The sequence below is a fragment of the Papio anubis genome, chromosome 1 (genome assembly GCF_008728515.1).
Source record: "Papio anubis isolate 15944 chromosome 1, Panubis1.0, whole genome shotgun sequence".
NCBI classification, from domain to species: domain Eukaryota; kingdom Metazoa; phylum Chordata; class Mammalia; order Primates; family Cercopithecidae; genus Papio; species Papio anubis.
The window spans coordinates 204,846,193-204,864,843 of record NC_044976.1 but is presented as its reverse complement, the minus strand read 5'-3'; the positions used below and the strand labels follow the sequence as shown (position 1 = coordinate 204,864,843).

The window sequence follows — 18,651 nt, the reverse complement described above, 5'->3', positions numbered from 1 at the left end:
CTCTGCCTCAAAAAATAAAAAATAAATGCACCTACTATGTACCCACAAAAATTAAAAGAATCCAACAATCCAGAAATCATCCTCCTTGGTATTTACCTAAATGAGTTGAAAATGTATGCCCACACAAAAACCTGCACACAAATGTTTAAAGCAACTTTACTCACAATTCCCCAAACTAGAAAACAAAATATCCTTTAGTAGGTGAAGAATAAACCATGGTACATCCAGACAATGGAATACTAATCAGCATTACAAATATATAAGCTGGCCTGGAACTGTGGCTCACGCCTCTGATCTCAGCACTTTCAGAGGCCAAGGCAGGAGGATCACTTGAGCCCAGGAGTTGAAGTCCAGTCTGGGCGCCATAGGAAGACCTTGACTCAACAAAAAATTAGCAAGGTGGCCGGGCGCAGTGGCTCACGCCTGTAATCCCAGCACTTTGGGAGGCCGAGGCAGGTGGATCACGAAGTCATGAGATCGAGACCATCCTGGCTAACACGGTGAAAACCCGTCTCTACTAAAAATACAAAAAATTAGCCGGGCATGGTGGTGCGCGCCTGTAGTCCCAGCTACTTGGGAGGCTGAGGCAGATGAATGGCGTGAACCCGGGAGGCGGAGCTTGCAGTGAGCCGAGATCGCGCCACTACACTCCAGCCTGGGCGACAAAGCAAGACTTTGTCTCAAAAAAAAAAAAAAATTAGCAAGATATGGTGGCTAGTGCCTATAGTCCCAACTACTCAGGAGACTGGGGTGGGACGATCACTTCGGCCCCATAGGTTGAAGCTGCAGTGAGCTATGATCGTGCCACTGCACTCCAGCCTGGGCTACAGAAAAAGACTCTGTCTTAAAAAATAAGGGCTAGATGCAGTGGTTCACGCCTGTAATCCCAGCACTTTGGGAGGCCTAGGCAGGCAGATTGCTTGAGCCCAGGAGCCAAAAACCAGTCTGGCAAAATCCGCTCTCTAAAAAATACAAAAAAATTAGCCAGGCATGGTAGTGCACACCTGTAGTCCCAGCAACTTGGGAGGCTAAGGTGAGAGAATCATTTGAGCCCAGGTACAGAGGCTATAGTTACAGTGAGCTATGACAGCACTACTGAACTCCAGCCTGGGCAACAGAGTAAGAACCTGTTTCAAAAAAAAAAGAAAGAAAGAAAGAAAAGAAAAAAAAGAAATTTTCAAATGCCTATAATAAAATTCGTTACAAATTTTAAGTAGGGCTGCATCCTAGTAGTAAATAAGCTATAACATGCACCCTGAAATCACTAAATGAAATAAATAACTTAATTACCTACTTAATTCCACTACAATTTTCACCTAAATACCATGGTGTGTATGTCAAAGACAGGAACTTTGGTTTGATACAATGTTTAGATGTTCCCCTAGGCAACAGTCAGTAAGCTTAGCTGTTTCCTTCATCCATATCATGTCATTACCATATTAAAATACATATGTATCTATTTGCTCTGCAGGAGGATAAAAGCATGATTCTTCTGAAAGGTGTATACAACTGCTAAAAGAACAGCACTGCTGTAAATACTTTATGAAGAGATTTGCTACCAGACTACCTGTGTCAACTCTATTCTCCAGGTATTATTATTTCAATACAGGAAATGAAAAAAAAATTAAAACTCTGGAACAAGAATAGCAATCAAACAACAATAATAAGATATAATCAATAAATACTATTTTTTTTTTTTGGAGACAGAGTCTCACTTTGTCACCCAGGCTGGAGTGTAATGATGCAATCTCGGCTCACTGCAACCTCCGCCTCCTGGGTTCAAGCGATTTTCCTGTCTCAGCCTCCCAAGTAGCTGGGACTACAGGCACATGCCACCATGCCCGGCTAATTTTTTGTATTTTTAGTAGAGACGGGGTTTCACAGTGTTAGCCAGGAAGGTCTCGATCTCCTGACCTCATGATCCACCCACCTCGGCCTCCCAAAGTGCTGGGATTACAGGCATGAGCCACCATGCCCAACTATTAAATACTATTTTTTAAAATATCTCTAGCATTAAAACTCAGTATATAAATAATGTGAAAAGCCAAAAGTAGGTAAATAAATGCTACAGAAGTCTTTATAAATAAACAACATTTCATTTTGGTGAAAAAGTGTAACCACAGGAAATGGTGGGTTAAAAATTAGATTTTTCTCTATATGGGAAGCTAAGAAACTCATGTCTAAAATTAATCAAGAAAAAAGCTAATGCAGAATTTTTTTTATTAATTTTTTTAGAGACAGCATCTCACTCTGTTGCCCAGGCTGGATTATAGCTCATTGCAGCCGTGAATTTATGGGCTCAAGCAATCCTCCCACCTCAGCCTCCCAGTAGCTGGGACTACAAGCCTGAGTCACCATGCCTGGCAAATAATTTTGTTAAAAGAGACAGCAGATGAAAAGAGCATGTGACTACCCCACCTTAAAATCTTAAAGAATAGACACCCCTTTGGACTAAAGGATTAAACCAAGATGTGAAACAGAATCAAGTTTTTCAATAATCTGACTTACTGATTTAAAACAATTCTGGGCCAGGCGAGGTAGCTCACGCCTATAATCCCAGCACTTTGGGAGGCTGAGGTGGGCGGATCATCTGAGGTCAGGAGTTCCAGACCACCCTGACCAACATGGTGAAACCCTGTCTCTACTAATAATACAAAAATTAGCTGGGCGTGGAGGGAGGTGCCTGTAATCCTAGCTACTCGGGAGGCTAAGGCAGGAGAATCTCTTAAACTTGGGAGGCAGAGGTTGCAGTGAGCCAAGATCCCACCACTGTACTCCAGCCTGGGCGATGAGAGCAAGACTCCATCTCAAAAAAAAAAAAAAAAAAAATCTGTTCACCAATTTGACAGTATGAATCCCAACTTTCCTTTTTTTGAAACAGAGCCTTGCTCTGTCACCCAGGCTGGAGTGCAGTGGCACGATCACGGTTCACTGCAGACTCGACTTCCTGGGCTCAAGCAATCCTCCCATTTCAGCTTCCCAAGTAGCTGGAGCTACAGACACATGCCACCTTGCCAGGCTGATTGATTGATTGATTGATGCTAGAGACAGGGATCTTGTTATGTTACCCCGGCTAGTCTCAAACTCCTGAGCTCAAGCAATCCTCCCTCTTCAGTCTCCCAAAGTGCTGTGATTACAGGCATGAGCCACCACACCCAGCCTATGAATCACAATTTAAACTGTACAGTTTTGTAAGAAAATCTGGTTTTTTTTAGAATTGCACTGTAAAGTGTTTAGGAATGAAATGCTACTCTGTATATAATTTAAAATGCTTAAGCAAAAAATAAGAGATGGGCCGGGCACAGTGGCTCACGTCTGTAATCCCAGCGCTTTGGGAGGGTGAGGTGGGTGGATCACGAGGTCAGGAGTTCGAGACCAGCCTGACCAACATGGGGAAACCCCATCTCTACTAAAAATACAAAAATTAGCTGGGCATAGTGGCACATGCCTGTAATCCCAGCTACTTGGGAGGCTGAGGCAGGAGACTCGCTTGAACCAGGGAAGCAGCGGTTGCAGTGAGCAGAGATCATACCACTGCACTCCAGCCTGGATGACAGAATGAGGCTCCATGTCAAAAAAAAAAAAAGGAAATGAAGCAAATATGGCAACATGTTAACAACTGTTAAATTGACACAACAGGCATATACAGGTGTCCATTATACTATTCTTTCTACTTTCTTTGTCTATACTTTTTTTTTTTCCTTTTTTTTTTTTTTGAGATAGAGTCTGTCTCTGTGGCCCTGGCTAGGGTGCAGTGGTGCAATCTCGGCTCACTGCAACCTCCACGTCTTGGGTTTAATCAATTATCTTGCCTCAGCCTCCCAAGTAGCTGGGATTACAGGCACCCACCACCACACCCAGCTAATTTTTCTGTACTTTTAGTAGAGACAGGGTTTTGCCACGTTGCCCAGGCTGGTCTCGAACTCTTGACCAAGTGATCCACCTGCCTCCCAAAGTGCTGGGATTACAGGCATGAGTCACCACGCCTGGCTTATTCTCTCTACTTTCTATACATTTGAAACCTTTTCCTTTTTGTATTTTCTAATAATGATATAAAAAATACTCATATTTTCCTTAAATCGATTCTACTTGTAGGAATTAATCCAACAGATACAGCTCTGTCCATTAAAAAGGCCCAGAAACAAGGACCGACCCAGTAGCAATGAGCACCCCTGCAGCCCATCCTGTGGCCCCTGAATATTTGCCAGCAAAAAAAGAAAGAAAACAGCAAGAAATGTAAGATGAACCTTTACATCATAGCTTCCTTATCATATGAGGAAAGCTTTTCCAGCTTCTAGAGGCTTAGAGGCTGCACACTCCTTAGCTCATGACCCTCTCCCATCTTCAAAATCAACAATGGCCAGCTGAAACATTCTCACATCACACTGACACTCCCTCTTCTACCTCTAGCTTCTTTTTTTTTTTTTTTTTGAGATGTTTTGCTCTTGTCACCCAGGCTGGAGTGCAATGGCACAATCTCAGCTCACTGTAACCTCTGTCTCCCAGGTTCAAGCGATTCTGCTGCCTCAGCCTCCCAAGTAGCTGGGATTACAGGCATGCACCACCACATCTGACTAATTTTTGTATTATTAGTAGAGATGGGTTTCACCATGTTGGTCAGGCTGGTCTTGAACTCCCGACCTCAGGTGATCCACCCGCCTCGGCCTCCCAAAGTGCTGGGACTACAGGTGTGAGCCACTGCATCTGGCCTAGCTTCTACTTCTAATGATTCTTGTGATTACATTGAGCCCAACTGGATAAACCAGGATACTCTACCAATCTTAAAATCAGCTGATTAGCAACCTTAATTCCATCTATAATTCTAATTCCCCTTTGCCATGTAACCTAAGAAAATCAGAGGTTCTGGGGATATCTTTGGGAGGCTATTATTCTGCCCACCACAGTGTATCATCTTTATTCTGCCTACACTGTTTAAGATATAACACTTTTAAAATCTTTGTATGATGCTGTCACAGGAAATCATATCTCCAGTTACAAGAAGCCATTTGCAAAACATTAGTACATACTGCATTTCTTTCCGGTTTTTTGTTTTTGTTTTGTTTTGTTTTGTTTTGTTTTTGAGACAGTCTTACTCTGTCACCCAGGCTGGAATGGAGTGATGCCATTTCGTCTCACTGCAACTTCCTCCTCCAATGTTCAAGCGATTCTGCTGTCTCAGCCTCCCAAGTAGCTGGGGCTACAGGAGTGCGCCACAACACCCAGCTAATTTTTTTTGTATTTTTAGTAGAGACAGGGTTTCAACATGTTGGTCAGGCTGGTCTCAAACTCCTGACTTCAAGTGATCTACAGCCTTGGCTTCCAAAGTGCTGGGATTACAGGCATGAGCCACCATGCCCAGCCTGCATTTCTTTTTAAAAGTAATTTTTTAAATGTTTATTTACAACAATAAGCACAATCAACTCGTCTAAGTGCTTTAAACATCTAATTTAGTTGTCATAACAGCCCTACAACATCCAGTAAAGTAACTGCAGAAATTATTACTAAATCTATGTTCGATTTCTCTGCATCTTAGTACCAATCCCAAAAGATGACCTCTAAAAGAAATGCGAACCAGGTGCGGTGGCTCACACCTGTAATCCCAGCATTTTGGGAGGCCGAGACAGGTGGATTATAAGGTCAGGTGTTTGAGACCAGCCTGGCCAACATGGTGAAACCCTGTCTCTACTAAAAAAAACATGCAAAAATAGCTGTGTGTGGTGGCAGGTGCCTGTAGTCCCAGTTACTCGGGAGACTGGGGCAGGAGAATCGCTCGAAATCAGGAGGCAGAGGTTACAGTGAGCTGAGATCGTGCCATTGCACTCCAGCCTGGGCAACAAGAACGAAACTCCACCTCAAAAAAAAAAAATGCTTACATTTACAGTAGCTCCCTCTCTGCAAAATTACAATTTTCAAGGGGGAGAAAAGCACTTGCCTGATAAAACATGCATGGAGAAAGTGTCACATTCACAGGCAATTGAATAAATAAAAATCCAATAATATGTACCACTTCATATTTGCTAAACTATCATTAAAAAACTTTTATCTATATTACTGTACTAGTGATATGCCACCCTGTCTTCAAGAATTGGGAAGTCTCTCCCAAGAGCTGGAAGAACAGCTTTTGGCAGATAGCCCTCAACTGTCTGCCTTCTTGTGGAATTGTCTACTGTAGAAAGCATCTTGCCCAAGGGCACACCCACTTCCTAGGGTCAACAGAACCCAGTGACAGGTCATCACAAACGTATAATGATCCAGCCCCTCATCTCAACTAGAAAAGACTCTGAAAGGCCATTGTATCTTCAGAGCACCCAAAGGGGACAGCTGAAATATTTGTTGAGGCTGCACCATAGCCCAGCTTAGCCCTCTGCCCAACCTTGCTTACTCTCTTTCCTCTTTCATGAGTACTGGTACCAAAGTACTTGTTAATAAACTTTCTGAACACTAAACTTCCTAAGTGTAAATCTCTAGCTCAGTCTGCTTCCCAGAGAATGTGAACATTGGAAATTTCCAAGTACTGGACATTGATTGACTTGCAGACAACAATTTGGCAACATATATCAAGAACATGAGAATATTCACATTCTTTAGAAGTAACAGAGTAGGGCCAGGTGCAGTGGCTCATGCCTATAATCCCAGCACTTTGGGAGGCTGGGGCAGGCAGATCACCTAAGGTTAGGAATTTGAGACCAGCCTGGCCAATATGGTGAAACCCTGACTCTACTAAAAATACAAAAATTAGCTGGGTATGGTGGCGGGTGCCTATAATCCCAGCTACTCGGGAGGCTGAGGCAGGAGAATCACTTGAACCTGGGAGGCAGAGGTTGCAGTGAGCCGAGATCATGCCATTGCACTCCAGCTTGGGCGACAAGAGTGAGACTCCATCTCAAAAAAAAAAAAAGTAACAGAGTAGAAAGGGCATGGGCAATGAAGGATAGATTCAAATCCCAACTCTGCTACATAAAAGTTTTGAGACCTGAGACTTGGTCTTCTTGTCTATAAACATGGGAATCATAACATCTATATTTGAAAGTTGTTATTGTAATATTCAAAGTTGAGAGTATGCTTTCAAGTGTCTGGTATACAGTAATTATTCATTAAACATTACTTTCTCTTCCCATTTACAAATAATAATACCAGGAAAGAAAAAACCCTAGCCAGATTAAGTATATGTTAAAGACGTCCACAGCCTCCATGAAGGCAGAGACCACATGTATCTTGTTCAGTGGTTTTCACCAAACCTTATTGTACCTCAGAATCCCCTGGAGTAGTCATTTTTATTTCTTTACTTCCCTATTAAACTTGTTTTCACTTTACGGACTCACCCTGAATTCTTTCTTGTGCGAGATTCAAGAACCCTCTCTTGGAGTCTGGATTGAGACCCCTTTCCTATAACATCTTTCTGGGGACCACTGAAGGGACTATAGTGTGCAAACCCCTGATCCAAAGGCTAACTTTGGGTAAGTGGTAGGGTCCAGTAACATCTTTCTAGTGAACCACAGAAGGGACAATACTGAAGAAACCCCCTGACCCAAAGGAAATAGACTGCAGCACTGACTGGCTGACTTGGAAGTCAAGGAAACTTCTTTTGAGCTATTTCCAGCTTTCAACAATTGAGTAGGCTGGGCATGGTGGCTCATGCCTATAATCTCAGCACTTTGGGAGGCCAAGGCAGGCAGAGCACCTGAGGTCAGGAGTTGGAGACCAGCGTGGACAACATGGTGAAACTCAGTCTCTACGAAAAATATAAAAATTAGCCAGGCATAGTGACAGGCGCCCAACTACTCAGGAGGCTGAGGCTGGAGAATTGTTTGAACTCAGGAGGCGAAGGTTGCAGTGAGTCAAGATCACGCCACTGCACTCCAGCCTGGGTGACAAGGGCAAAACTCCTTCTCAAAAAAAAAAGTAAAAAAAAAAATTGAGTGAAGTATATTCTTGTAAAGTAAATTTGGAGCATATTTGTTTCCTCTACCTGATTCCTCCAGAATTTGCAAACTATTTTTAAGTATTCTTAATTTATGACAATATAGTTATTTGCATAAGTGCAGTAAGAATCTGTTTCCCCCTTTCTTTTTTTTTTTAGATGGAGTCCTGCTCCAGGCTAGAGTGCAGTGGCACGATCTCGGCTCACTACAACCTTCGCCTCCCAGGTTCAAGCAATTCACCTACCTCAGCCTCCCAAGTAGCTGGGACTACAGGCATGCACCACCACACCTGGATAATTGTTTGTATTTTCAGTAGAGACAGGGTTTCACCATGTTGGCAGGCTGGTCTCAAACCCCTGACCTCGGGTGATCCACCTGCCTCGGCCTCCCAAAGTGCTGGGATTACAGGCATGAGCCACTGTACCTGGCCAAGAATCTGTTTTCTTTTGTAACAGGACACAATTGGAAAACCTGGTTATTTTACCAAGGCTTTAACTGGAATGGCATGCTTTCCTTTAAGGAAACAAACTTGACTTGTAAAGCCAATAAAAGCCGCTTGGGAAAACATCTCAAACCTTGCCTCCACAGTCTCTATACAGGCTTCCTGACCTGGGGGAAGTAAAAAATGTCGCTTTCTCACAGGCCCAGGAGCCCAAATTTATCTTGGGAGCCCAAGAGGAGAGGAATTTACTCAACTCATAGATATTTGATGGTACAAACTCATGCTGGGCTCAGCTTTAAAAAAGTCTTATCTGAGGTTCTTTCTATGGGACAGAGTTCCATCAAAGCCAATTTAAAAACAGCTTACATGAAAAATAATTATTCTTGCTGCACTTTATACAAATAATCAGGTCAACTATAATAAAGCAGATCAGTCTTATCATGATTTGTCTTTAGTAAAAATTAGAAACTAGAGAGAAAAATTATGTTTCAAGAACTATGGAGCATTTGTTATCAGATTCTAGTCTCATTAGTTGTTTTTAAGTTTGCTTCTTCAGCGCCGGCGCGGTGGCTCACGCCTGTAATCCCAGCACTTTGGGAGGCTGAGGTGGGTGGATCACGAGGTCAGGAGATCGAGACCATCCTGGCTAACACGGTGAAACCTCGTCTCTACTAAAAAATACAAAAAACTAGCCGGGCGCGGTGGTGGCGCCTGTAGTCCCAGCTACTCGGGAGGCTGAGGCGGGAGAATGGCGTGAACCCGGGAGGCAGAGCTTGCAGTGAGCTGAGATCGCACCACTGCACTCCAGCCTGGGCAACAGAGCGAGACTCCGTCTCAAAAAAAAAAAAAAAAAAAAAAGTTTGCTTCTTCAACTTAGGCTAACCCTGTTTATTCCTGTGAATCAACTGGTGATCTCTGGCTGCAGCTCAGAAGAAACAAGAGGGATGGGTAAAGTAAAAATATGGATAAATATTCTAATCCTGGGTACATTGCAATCAGCTAGTAAACCCATATCAGCTTGGTTCCAGCAGTTGCCCAGTTCATAGAAAGCCATCTTATTGGCCGGGCACAGTGGCTCACACCTGTAATCCCAGCACTTTGGGAGGCTGAGGTGGGTGATTTACCTGAGGTCAGGAGTTCGAGACCAGCCTGACCAACATGGAGAAACCCTGTCTCCACTAAAAATTCAAAATTAGCTGGGTGTGGTGGCACACGCCTGTAATCCCAGCTACTCAGGAGACTGAGGCAGGAGAATCGCTTGAACCCAGGAGGCGGAGGTTGTGGTAAGCCAACATCGCACCACTGCACTTCAGCCTGAACAACAAGAGCGAAACTCTGTCTCAAAATACACAGAAAACTCAAATTTTTGTGGACTAAGACTTATGAGTAAGTCTACTATGTTATTATTTACTCTAAAAACTAGAAATTAACATCCAAAAATGAGGAACAATTAAACAAACTATATACTACACTAAATGTAATCATTAAGAAATATGCAAAATAAAAAAAAGAAATATGCAAAATAATGCTGTAGAAACATAGGTAAATTTATACAAAAAATAAGTTTAAAAAAAGGTAACAAAAAATTGCAATGTGTATCAATTTAAACTATATTAGATACCTACACACATGGATTAATGACAAAAGAAATTTCAAAAAAATTACTTGAGTTGAGGTTTATGAGGTTTCAAGACTTTTAGCTGTTTATAATAGTTTCCTCAGAAGATATTTTAAGGTTGATTTCATATAAGATAGCAACACTAAATAATTAAATGGCATATAATTAAACAAAATCACAGATATAACAGGCTACTGTCACCCAAATAAAACTGGATATGGGAAGCATCTATAAATTAGGTGTTAATTTCGTCAAAATTTGTGGTATAAAGTGCCATTGAGAAGCTTACACAGAAACAGCTGCAAAATACACACACGCACACATACACGCACAGACACACAATAATTACTTACCTGCCACAGGAGGGACGACACCAGCAAAACGTACTGTTGCATGTTCTCCATTAACTTCAACTCTTCGACCAATGACATCCGGTGTCAAAGTGTCACTCATTATAATATATCCAGAATGCAAAATATGAGATCTAGGAAGAAAAATACAACACTGATAAGAACTTAATACAATTCCTTTAAAGGAAATTTTTTTTTTTTTTTTTTTGAGGCACAGTCTCACTCTGTCACCCAGGCTGGAGTGCAGTAGCGCAATCTCGGCTCACTGAAACCTCCACCTCCCTGGTTCAAGCAATTCCCCTGCCTCGGCCTCCCAAGTAGCTAGGATTACAGAACCTGCCACCATGTCTGTTTAATTGTTTTGTATTGTTAGTAGAGACGGGGTTTCACCATGTACAGGCGTGAGCCACTGCGCCCGGCCTAGAAATGTGTTTTTAGGAGTCGTCAGCACAGAGTTTATAACTGATAGCGTGAAAGTAGACGAGAATGAAAGGGTATCAACTAGAAAGAAAAGGGTATCAGCTAGAAAGAAAAGGGGATCAATGACAGAATCCTGCAAAAACACAATAGTTAAGAAAGAAGGAAGAAATCCCTAAGAATTCGGAGAAAGAAAAAACAGAAAAGAAAAAAGAAGAGCAGCTACCTGATGCCTTGGAATCCAAGGGACAGAGTTTAAAGCAGGAATAATCAAACAACAGTATCAGATGTTGCAGAGAGAGCCTGTGAGACTAGGGCTTAAAAATCTGTGTTCCTTTTGCAAGAACAAATATACCATATTTGTTAATTTCCATACCTTCATCTTTGTCTAAATAAAACTCACTTCCTTTTCTTTTTTTTTTCCTTGAGACAGAGTCTCGCTCTGTCACCCAGGCTGGAGTGCAGTGGCACAACCTCTGCTAACTGCAACCTCTGCCTGCTGGGTTCAAGCAACTCTCCTGCCTCAGCCTCCCAAGTAACTGGGATTACAGGCACACGCCACCACACCCAGCTAACTTTTGTATTTTTAGTAAAGACAGTGTTTCACCATGTTGGCCAGGCTGGTCTCGAACTCCTGACCTCAAGTGATCCACCTGCCTCAGTCTCCCAAAATGCTGGAATTACAGGCATCAACCACCATGCCCGGCCCAAATAAAACTCACTTTCTATTTTAAAAAGCTAGCAATGTTGGCTGGGCACGGTTGTTCATGCCTGTAATCTCAGCGCTTTGGGAGGCCAAGGCAGGCAGATCATCTGAGGTCAGGAATTCGAGACCTGCCTGGGCAACATAGTGAAACTTATCTCTACCAAAAAAAATACAAAAAAAAGGCACGTCTGTAGTCCCAGCTACTTGGGAAGCTGAAATGGGAGGATCATGTGAGCCCAGAAGATCGAGGCTGCAGTAAGCCAAGATCATGCCACTGTGCTCCAGCCTAGGCAACAGAGCTACAGCCTGTCTCAAAACAAACAAACAAAAAAACACAAATAAAAGATAACAGTGTTGAAGTACAAGGATTTTTAAACAACCACAAGTTACATGACTATTGAACAAAGTATTTTTCTATTTTAATATTACCATATATAATATGTGCACAAAACAAAAGAAAAAACATATGCTATTACATGCCGTCTGGGGTTATAATTACATTATTGACAGTCGGGCACGGTGGCTCACGCCTGTAATCTCAGCACTTTGGGAGGCTGAGGCAGGCGGATCACCTGAGGTCGGGAGTTCAAGACCAGCCTGACCAACATGGAGAAACCCCATCTCTACTAAAAATACAAAATTAACCAGGCGTGGTAGCACATGCCTGTCATCCCAGCTACTCGGGAGGCTGAGGCAGGAGAATCGCTTGAACCAAGGAGGCAGAGGTTGCCATGAGCCAAGATTACGCCATTGCACTCTAGCCTGGGCAAAAAAAACTCCGTCTCAAAAAAAAAAAAAAAAAAAAAAAATACTGACTACCCGCAAACTCCACTGGTATATAGATATTTGAGGCCTTTGGTATTATTACCTCTCCACCTTTATGGTTTTTTTATTTTTATTTTTTTTAAGAACAGGTAGACGGCCGGGAGTGGTGTCTCATGTCTGTAAACCCAGCACTTTGAGAGGCCAAGGCGGGTGGATCATGAGGTCAGGAATTCGAGACCAGCTTGACCAACATGGTGAAACCCTGTGTCTACCAAAAATACAAAAATTAGCCAGGCATGGTGGTGTGTGCCTATAATCCCAGCTACTCAGGAGGCTGAGGCAGGAGAATCGCTTGAACCCAGGAGGCAAAGGTTGCAGTGAGCCAAGATCGAGCCATGCACTTCAGCCTGGGCAACAGAGCAAGACTCCATCTCAAAAAAAAAAGAATAGGTAGACATTTCCTGTTACTGGAGTTGTCTGTTACATTTGACCTGCTATTTCCATATTACAGAATAATCTAAGCATTTCAATCTTACATTATGATTTTATTAAGTTTCAGCATAAGGTCCCAATCAGGTCCTCAAATATTTTGTAAAAACAATAACATTAGGCTGGGCACGGTGGCTCACACCTGTAATCCCAGCATTTTGGGAGGCCAAGGCGCGTGGATCACAAGGTCAAGAGATCGAGACCATCCCAGCGAACAGGGTGAAACCCCGTCTCTACTAAAAATACAAAAAAGTTAGTTGGACGTGGTAGCGCACCGCCTGTAGTCCCAGCTACTTGGCCGTCTGAGGTGGAAGAATCACTTGAATGCGGGAGGCGGGGGTTGCAGTGAGCCAAGATCATGCCACTGCACTCCAGCCTGGTGACAGAGCAAGATTCATCTCACGAAAAACAAACAAACAAACAAAATCATTTTTCCCAATTGTTGTGAAAAGAATCCTACTTTCAATATGGAGCTGAATTTTCTCTATTTAAATAAAGGAGGGCAGGGCCATTGGGAAGGGGGCCAGGATCCAGATCTAAACCTGCCCAGTAGCGTTGAAAAGCAAAAGAGAAATGATCTCCAAGTCCATAGTTGGTGAGAAAAGTCAAAGCAGTTTAGATGAATTTTTTTTTTTTTTTTTGAGACGGAGTCTCACTCTGTCGCTCAGGCTGGAGTGTAATGGTGTGCAATCTCAGCTTATCGCAACTTCCATCTCCTGGGTTCAAGCAATTCTTCTGCCTCAGCCTCCTGAGTAACTGGAATTACAGGCGGCCGCCACCAGGCCCAGCTAATTTTTGTATTTTTAGTAGAGATGCGATTTCACATATTGTCCAGGCTGGTCTCAAACTCCTGACCTCAAGTGATCTGCCCACCTCAGCCTCCAAGTGTTGGGATTACAGGTGTGAGCCACTGAGCCGACCAGTTTAGATGATCTGATGGTAGGATCGACATACAGGTCAGACCAGGTATGGGGAATTTATGTTTTTAGTAAACTAAGAGGTCTGGCCAGAGACACAGCACTACCCAAAAACCTGTGCTCAGATTCAGAGCTCTAGTCCCTAAGAAGAGAGACTAATAAAATGACTGCAGAACTCCATTCCTACAAGAAATTAAAGTATTAGGCCAAATCTTGGCTCCATGAACTAGAATGTATAGGGATTATCTAAACCCAGAAACTCACAAGGCCCCACAGTCTGAAGCTCTTTCCAGCTAGGGCTCAGCTTAAGGGTACTACCATATCACCCTGCAGATCAGGCTAACAGTGAGAATGGCTTGGTGAGAAGAGGCGGGCAGCCATCAATGGGTAGTAAAACCAGGGAGTGTAATAACAGGAATGAGGATTGAAGACACTAGGAAGCCATTCTCATTATTAATAACATCTGTAAGTAACTCATGAATTCCTTCACATGCTTGATCCTATTCAATCTCCAGTAATATATATTTTTTTCGTTCCTACCTGTATGCTGTGCCCACAGACGGGACCAATGAGATCATTAAGTATAAGATCTAAGGTCAGTAATTAACAGTCTCCGTGTCAAGTCAGGTTTTTTTGTTTGTTTGTTTTGAGACGAGTCTCGCTCTGTTACCCAGGCTGGAGTGCAGTGGCACAATCTCAGCTCACTGCGACCTCCGCCTCCCAGGTTCAAGTGATTCTCCCACCTTAGCCTCCTGAGGAGCTGGGATTATAGGCATGCGCCACCAAGCCTAGCTAATTTTGTATTTTTTTTTTTTTTTTAGTAGAGACAGGGTTTCATGTTATTGGTCAGGCTGGTCTCGAACTCCTGACCTCAGGTGATTCACCCATCTCGGCCTTCCAAAGTTCGTGGGCCTCCCAACTAAAAATACAAAGTGCTGGGATTACAGGCGTGAACCGCTGCGCCCGGCCTCAAGTCAGTATTTTTTTTTTTTTTTTTTTTTGAGACGGAGTCTCGCTCTGTCTCCCAAGCTGGAGTGCAGTGGCCGGATCTCAGCTCACTGCAAGCTCTGCCGCCCGAGTTTACGCCATTCTCCTGCCTCAGCCTCCCGAGTAGCTGGGACTACAGGCGCCTGCCACCTCGCCCGGCTAGTTTTTTGTATTTTTTAGTAGAGACGGGGTTTCACCGTGTTAGCCAGGATGGTCTTGATCTCCTGACCTCGTGATTCGCCCGTCTCGGCCTCCCAAAGTGCTGGGATTACAGGCTTGAGCCACCGCGCCCGGTCTCAAGTCAGTATTTTTGATGATCCTGTCTAGTCTCTGAATGTTTCTAATAATGTCTTTCTTGATACCATGATCTTTTGTGAAGACCTAGAAACTGGATCCATGTCTTGGTGACCTATGCCTTAGTTCCAAAGCCTTTACCCTCTTCTTCTAGCTAGTAACCAACGGGTCCCTGTTTCCTGAAGTTAGACCTACGTGATGCTGTTACTGGCCCACTCTGTACCCTTATTGCCTGTTGCCGGGACAATCACTTTGATCACTCCCCCACCCCCAGCCCTATTTTAGTATCCAGTCAAAATGACCTGCAGTCAGCTGCTGCCTAGTTAAATTCTCTCTTATGGACTGCACTGGGCCCTCTCCTAATCACCTGAATGTGAGTGGCATGTTGCTCTTCTTAGGCCTATCTGGGTGCTAACTAAGGCTTGGTTAAGATGGAATGACTTTTTAAAATACACACACTTGCTAACTAATGAAGACAGCCCACTTAAATGTTGGAGTGACTATACTTGTTATTGTTCTTTAAAAAGACAAAATTTACATCTCTAGGCCGGTGCGGTGGCTCATGCCTGTAATCCAAGGCCAGCAGACCATGAGATCAGGAGATCGAGACCATTCTGGCTAACACAGTGAAACCCCATCTCTACTAAAAATACAAAACATTAGCCGGGTGTGGTGGCGGGCGCCTGCAGTCCCAGCTACTTGGGAGGCTGAGGCAGGAGAATGGTGTGAACTCAGGAGGCAGAGCTTGCAGTGGGCCAAGATCACACCACTGCACTCCAGCTTGGGCAACAGAGCAAGACTCCATCTCAAAAAAAAAAGAAAAGAAAAGGCCGGGCGCGGTGGCTCAAGCCTGTAATCCCAGCACTTTGGGAGGCTGAGGCGGGTGGATCACGAGGTCAGGAGATCGAGACTATCCTGGCTAACATGGTGAAACGCCGTCTCTACTAAAAATACAAAAAACTAGCCGGGCGTGGTGGCAGGCGCCTGTAGTCTCAGCTACTTGGGAGGCTGAGGCAGGAGAATGGCGTGAACCCGGGAGGCGGAGCTTGCAGTGAGCCGAGATCACGCCACTGCACTCCAGCCTGGGAGACACAGCGAGACTCCATCTCAAAAAAAAAGAAAAGAAAAGAAATCTACATCTCTATCATTTTCACCTAGTAATTTTCTACTACTGCTCTGTGTAGCTACAGAAAATCAATATATTCCCTTTCTCGGCCAACATTTAAATGTGGAAGGCCGGCTGGGCACGGTAGCTCACACCTGTAATCCCAGCACTTTGGGAGGCCAAGGTGCATGAATCACCTGAGGTCAGGAGTTCGAGACCAGCCTGGCCAACATAGTAAAACCTGTCTCTACTAAAAATACAAAAATTAGCCAGGTGTGGTGGTGGACGCCTGTAATCCCAGCTCCTAGGGAAGCTGAGGCAGGAAAATCGCTTGAATCCGGGAGGCAGAGGTTGCAGTGAGCCGAGATCACGCTATTACACTCCGGCCTTGGTGACAGAGGGAGATTCGGTCCCAAAAAATAAATAAATAAATATGGAAGTCCATTTGTTACCATTTCTGCTATCCCTGCTTCCTGTCTTCATCTCCCAAACCTCTCTACCAGGATACACATTTCTAGCTCCTTAAACCCTCCTTATAGCATTCCAGTTTTCCTCCGTAACTGATTTACTGATTCCATGCTTAAATTGCAATACCTAGAACTGAAAACCACATTCCAGATATGGCCTGACCTGCATGTGGGGTACAATGGTCTGAAAAGCATTCATTTAACAGTGTAGGCCAGGCAAAGTGGCTCACACCTGTAATCCCAGTACTTTGGGAGGCCGAGGCGAGTGGATCATCTGAGGTCAGGAGTTCGAGGTCAGCCTGGCCAACATGGTGAAACCTGTCTCTACTAAAAATACAAACATTAGCCAGGCATGGTGGCAAACACCTGCAATCCCAGCTACTCAGAAGGCTTGAACCCGAGAGGTGGAGGTTGCAGTGAGTCAAAGTGTGCCACTGCATTCCAGCCTGGGCAACAAAGCAAGACTCAGTCTCAAAAAAATAAATAAAATTGTAAATTTTTAAAAATAAAAATATGAAAATTAGCCGGGCATGGTGGTGGGTGCCTATAATCCCAGCTACTTGGGAGACTGAGGCACAAGAATCGCTTGAACCCAGGAGGCGGAGGTTGCAGTGAGCTGAGATCGTGCCACTGCACTCCAGACTGGGCCACAGAGTGAGACTCCGTCTCAAAGAAAAAAAAAAAAATGTAGATGTTACATTCATTTTTTTCTGTCCCTTTCATGGGAAAGACTGTTGCTTACTATTAAGGTTGCAATGAAAGAAACTCCAAAGCCATTTCTGACTTATTACCATTTTCTGATCATAAAATTTAAATGTTTAAATTTCACTACAATTATATTACCCTAAAAATGAGTTTTTTTACCAGTTTTAAGAGCCCTTTCAAAATTTTCATTAACATGTAAGCAGAATTTTACTACAACTGAGACATATAATTTGTTCTACTTCTTTTATTAACTTTTTAAAAAATAAGGTAGGGTCTCACTATGTTATTGAGGCTGGTCTTTAACTCCTGGGCTCAAGCAATCCTCCTGAGGATTCCCAAAGTGCTGGGATTACAGGTTTGAGCCACCTCAACTAGCCATATTAACATTTGTCCATGAACATTTTTCTATACAGCCACAGAGTCAACACATTAATCATCTCAATATTCAAGTATGAAACCACAATTTACTTAATAATTTCTCTCTCTCTCTTTTTTTTTTTTTTTTTTTTTGAGATGGAGTCTTGCTCTGTTGCCCAGGCTGGAGTGCAGTGGTGCAAACTCGGCTCACTGCAACCTCCGCCTCACGGGTTCATGCCATTCTCCTGCCTCAGCCTCCTGAGTAGCTGGGACTGCAGGCACCCGCCACCACACCCGGTTAATTTTTGGTATTTTTAGTAGAGACGGGGTTTCACTGTGTTAACCAGGATGGTCTCGATCTCCTGACCCCATGATCCGCCCACCTCAGCTTCCAAAGTGCTGAGATTACAGGCGAGAGCCACCGTGCCCGGCCTCTCTCTCTCTCTCTTTTCTATTGGTAGAGAAGGGAATCTCTCTATGCTGCCCAGGTTGGTCTCAAACTGCTGGCCTCAAGTGATTCTCAGCCTTCCAAAGTGCTGGGATTACAGGTGTGAACCACCACATCCAGCCAATCATTTCTCTAATGCTGTATACTACTCCAAAGAAAACAGCTAAAAACAGCTTTGATTTTTAAAATGTTACCTTATGAAGTATTTCCTTGGGAAAAATCCTTGAGATAGATAAATACGTTTAAGGTTCTACAAAGCTAGGCAGGAGCAGTGGCTCACACCTGTAATCCCAATACTTTGGGAGGCCAAGGCAGGAGGATCATCTGAGGTCAGGAATTTGAGAGCAGCCTGGCCACTATGGTGAAATCAATCCCATTTCAACTAAAAATACAAAAATTAGCCAGGTGAGGTGGAGCACATCTGTAATCCCAGCTATTCGGGAGGCTAAGGCAAGGAGAATTGCATGAACCTGGGAGGTGGAGGTTGCAGTGAGCCAAGGGTGAACCACTGCACTCTAGCCTGGTTGACGGAGCGAGACTCTGTCTCAAAAAAAAAAAAAAAAAAACTACATCCAAGTAGACATTCTTGCACTACTTCTTAGTCTAAATCAATTTTTTTTTTTTTTTTTGAGATGGAGTCTCATTCTGTTGCCCCAGGCTGG

General features: G+C 43.6%; 1 protein-coding gene across 8 annotated transcripts in view; it reads right to left on the bottom strand.

Moving 5' to 3' along the window:
- TBCE (tubulin folding cofactor E) overlaps positions 1-18,651 on the bottom strand; it is an 82,463-nt gene that overhangs the window by 58,325 nt on the left and 5,487 nt on the right. For all 8 annotated transcript variants that reach the window (XM_003893735.5, XM_009197152.4, XM_003893734.5 and 5 more), the window contains exon 2: positions 10,336-10,466. In XM_003893735.5, coding sequence (XP_003893784.2) covers positions 10,336-10,435 — 100 coding nt within the window. In that variant the 5' untranslated portion in view covers positions 10,436-10,466. The remainder of the gene's footprint in view (positions 1-10,335; positions 10,467-18,651) is intronic.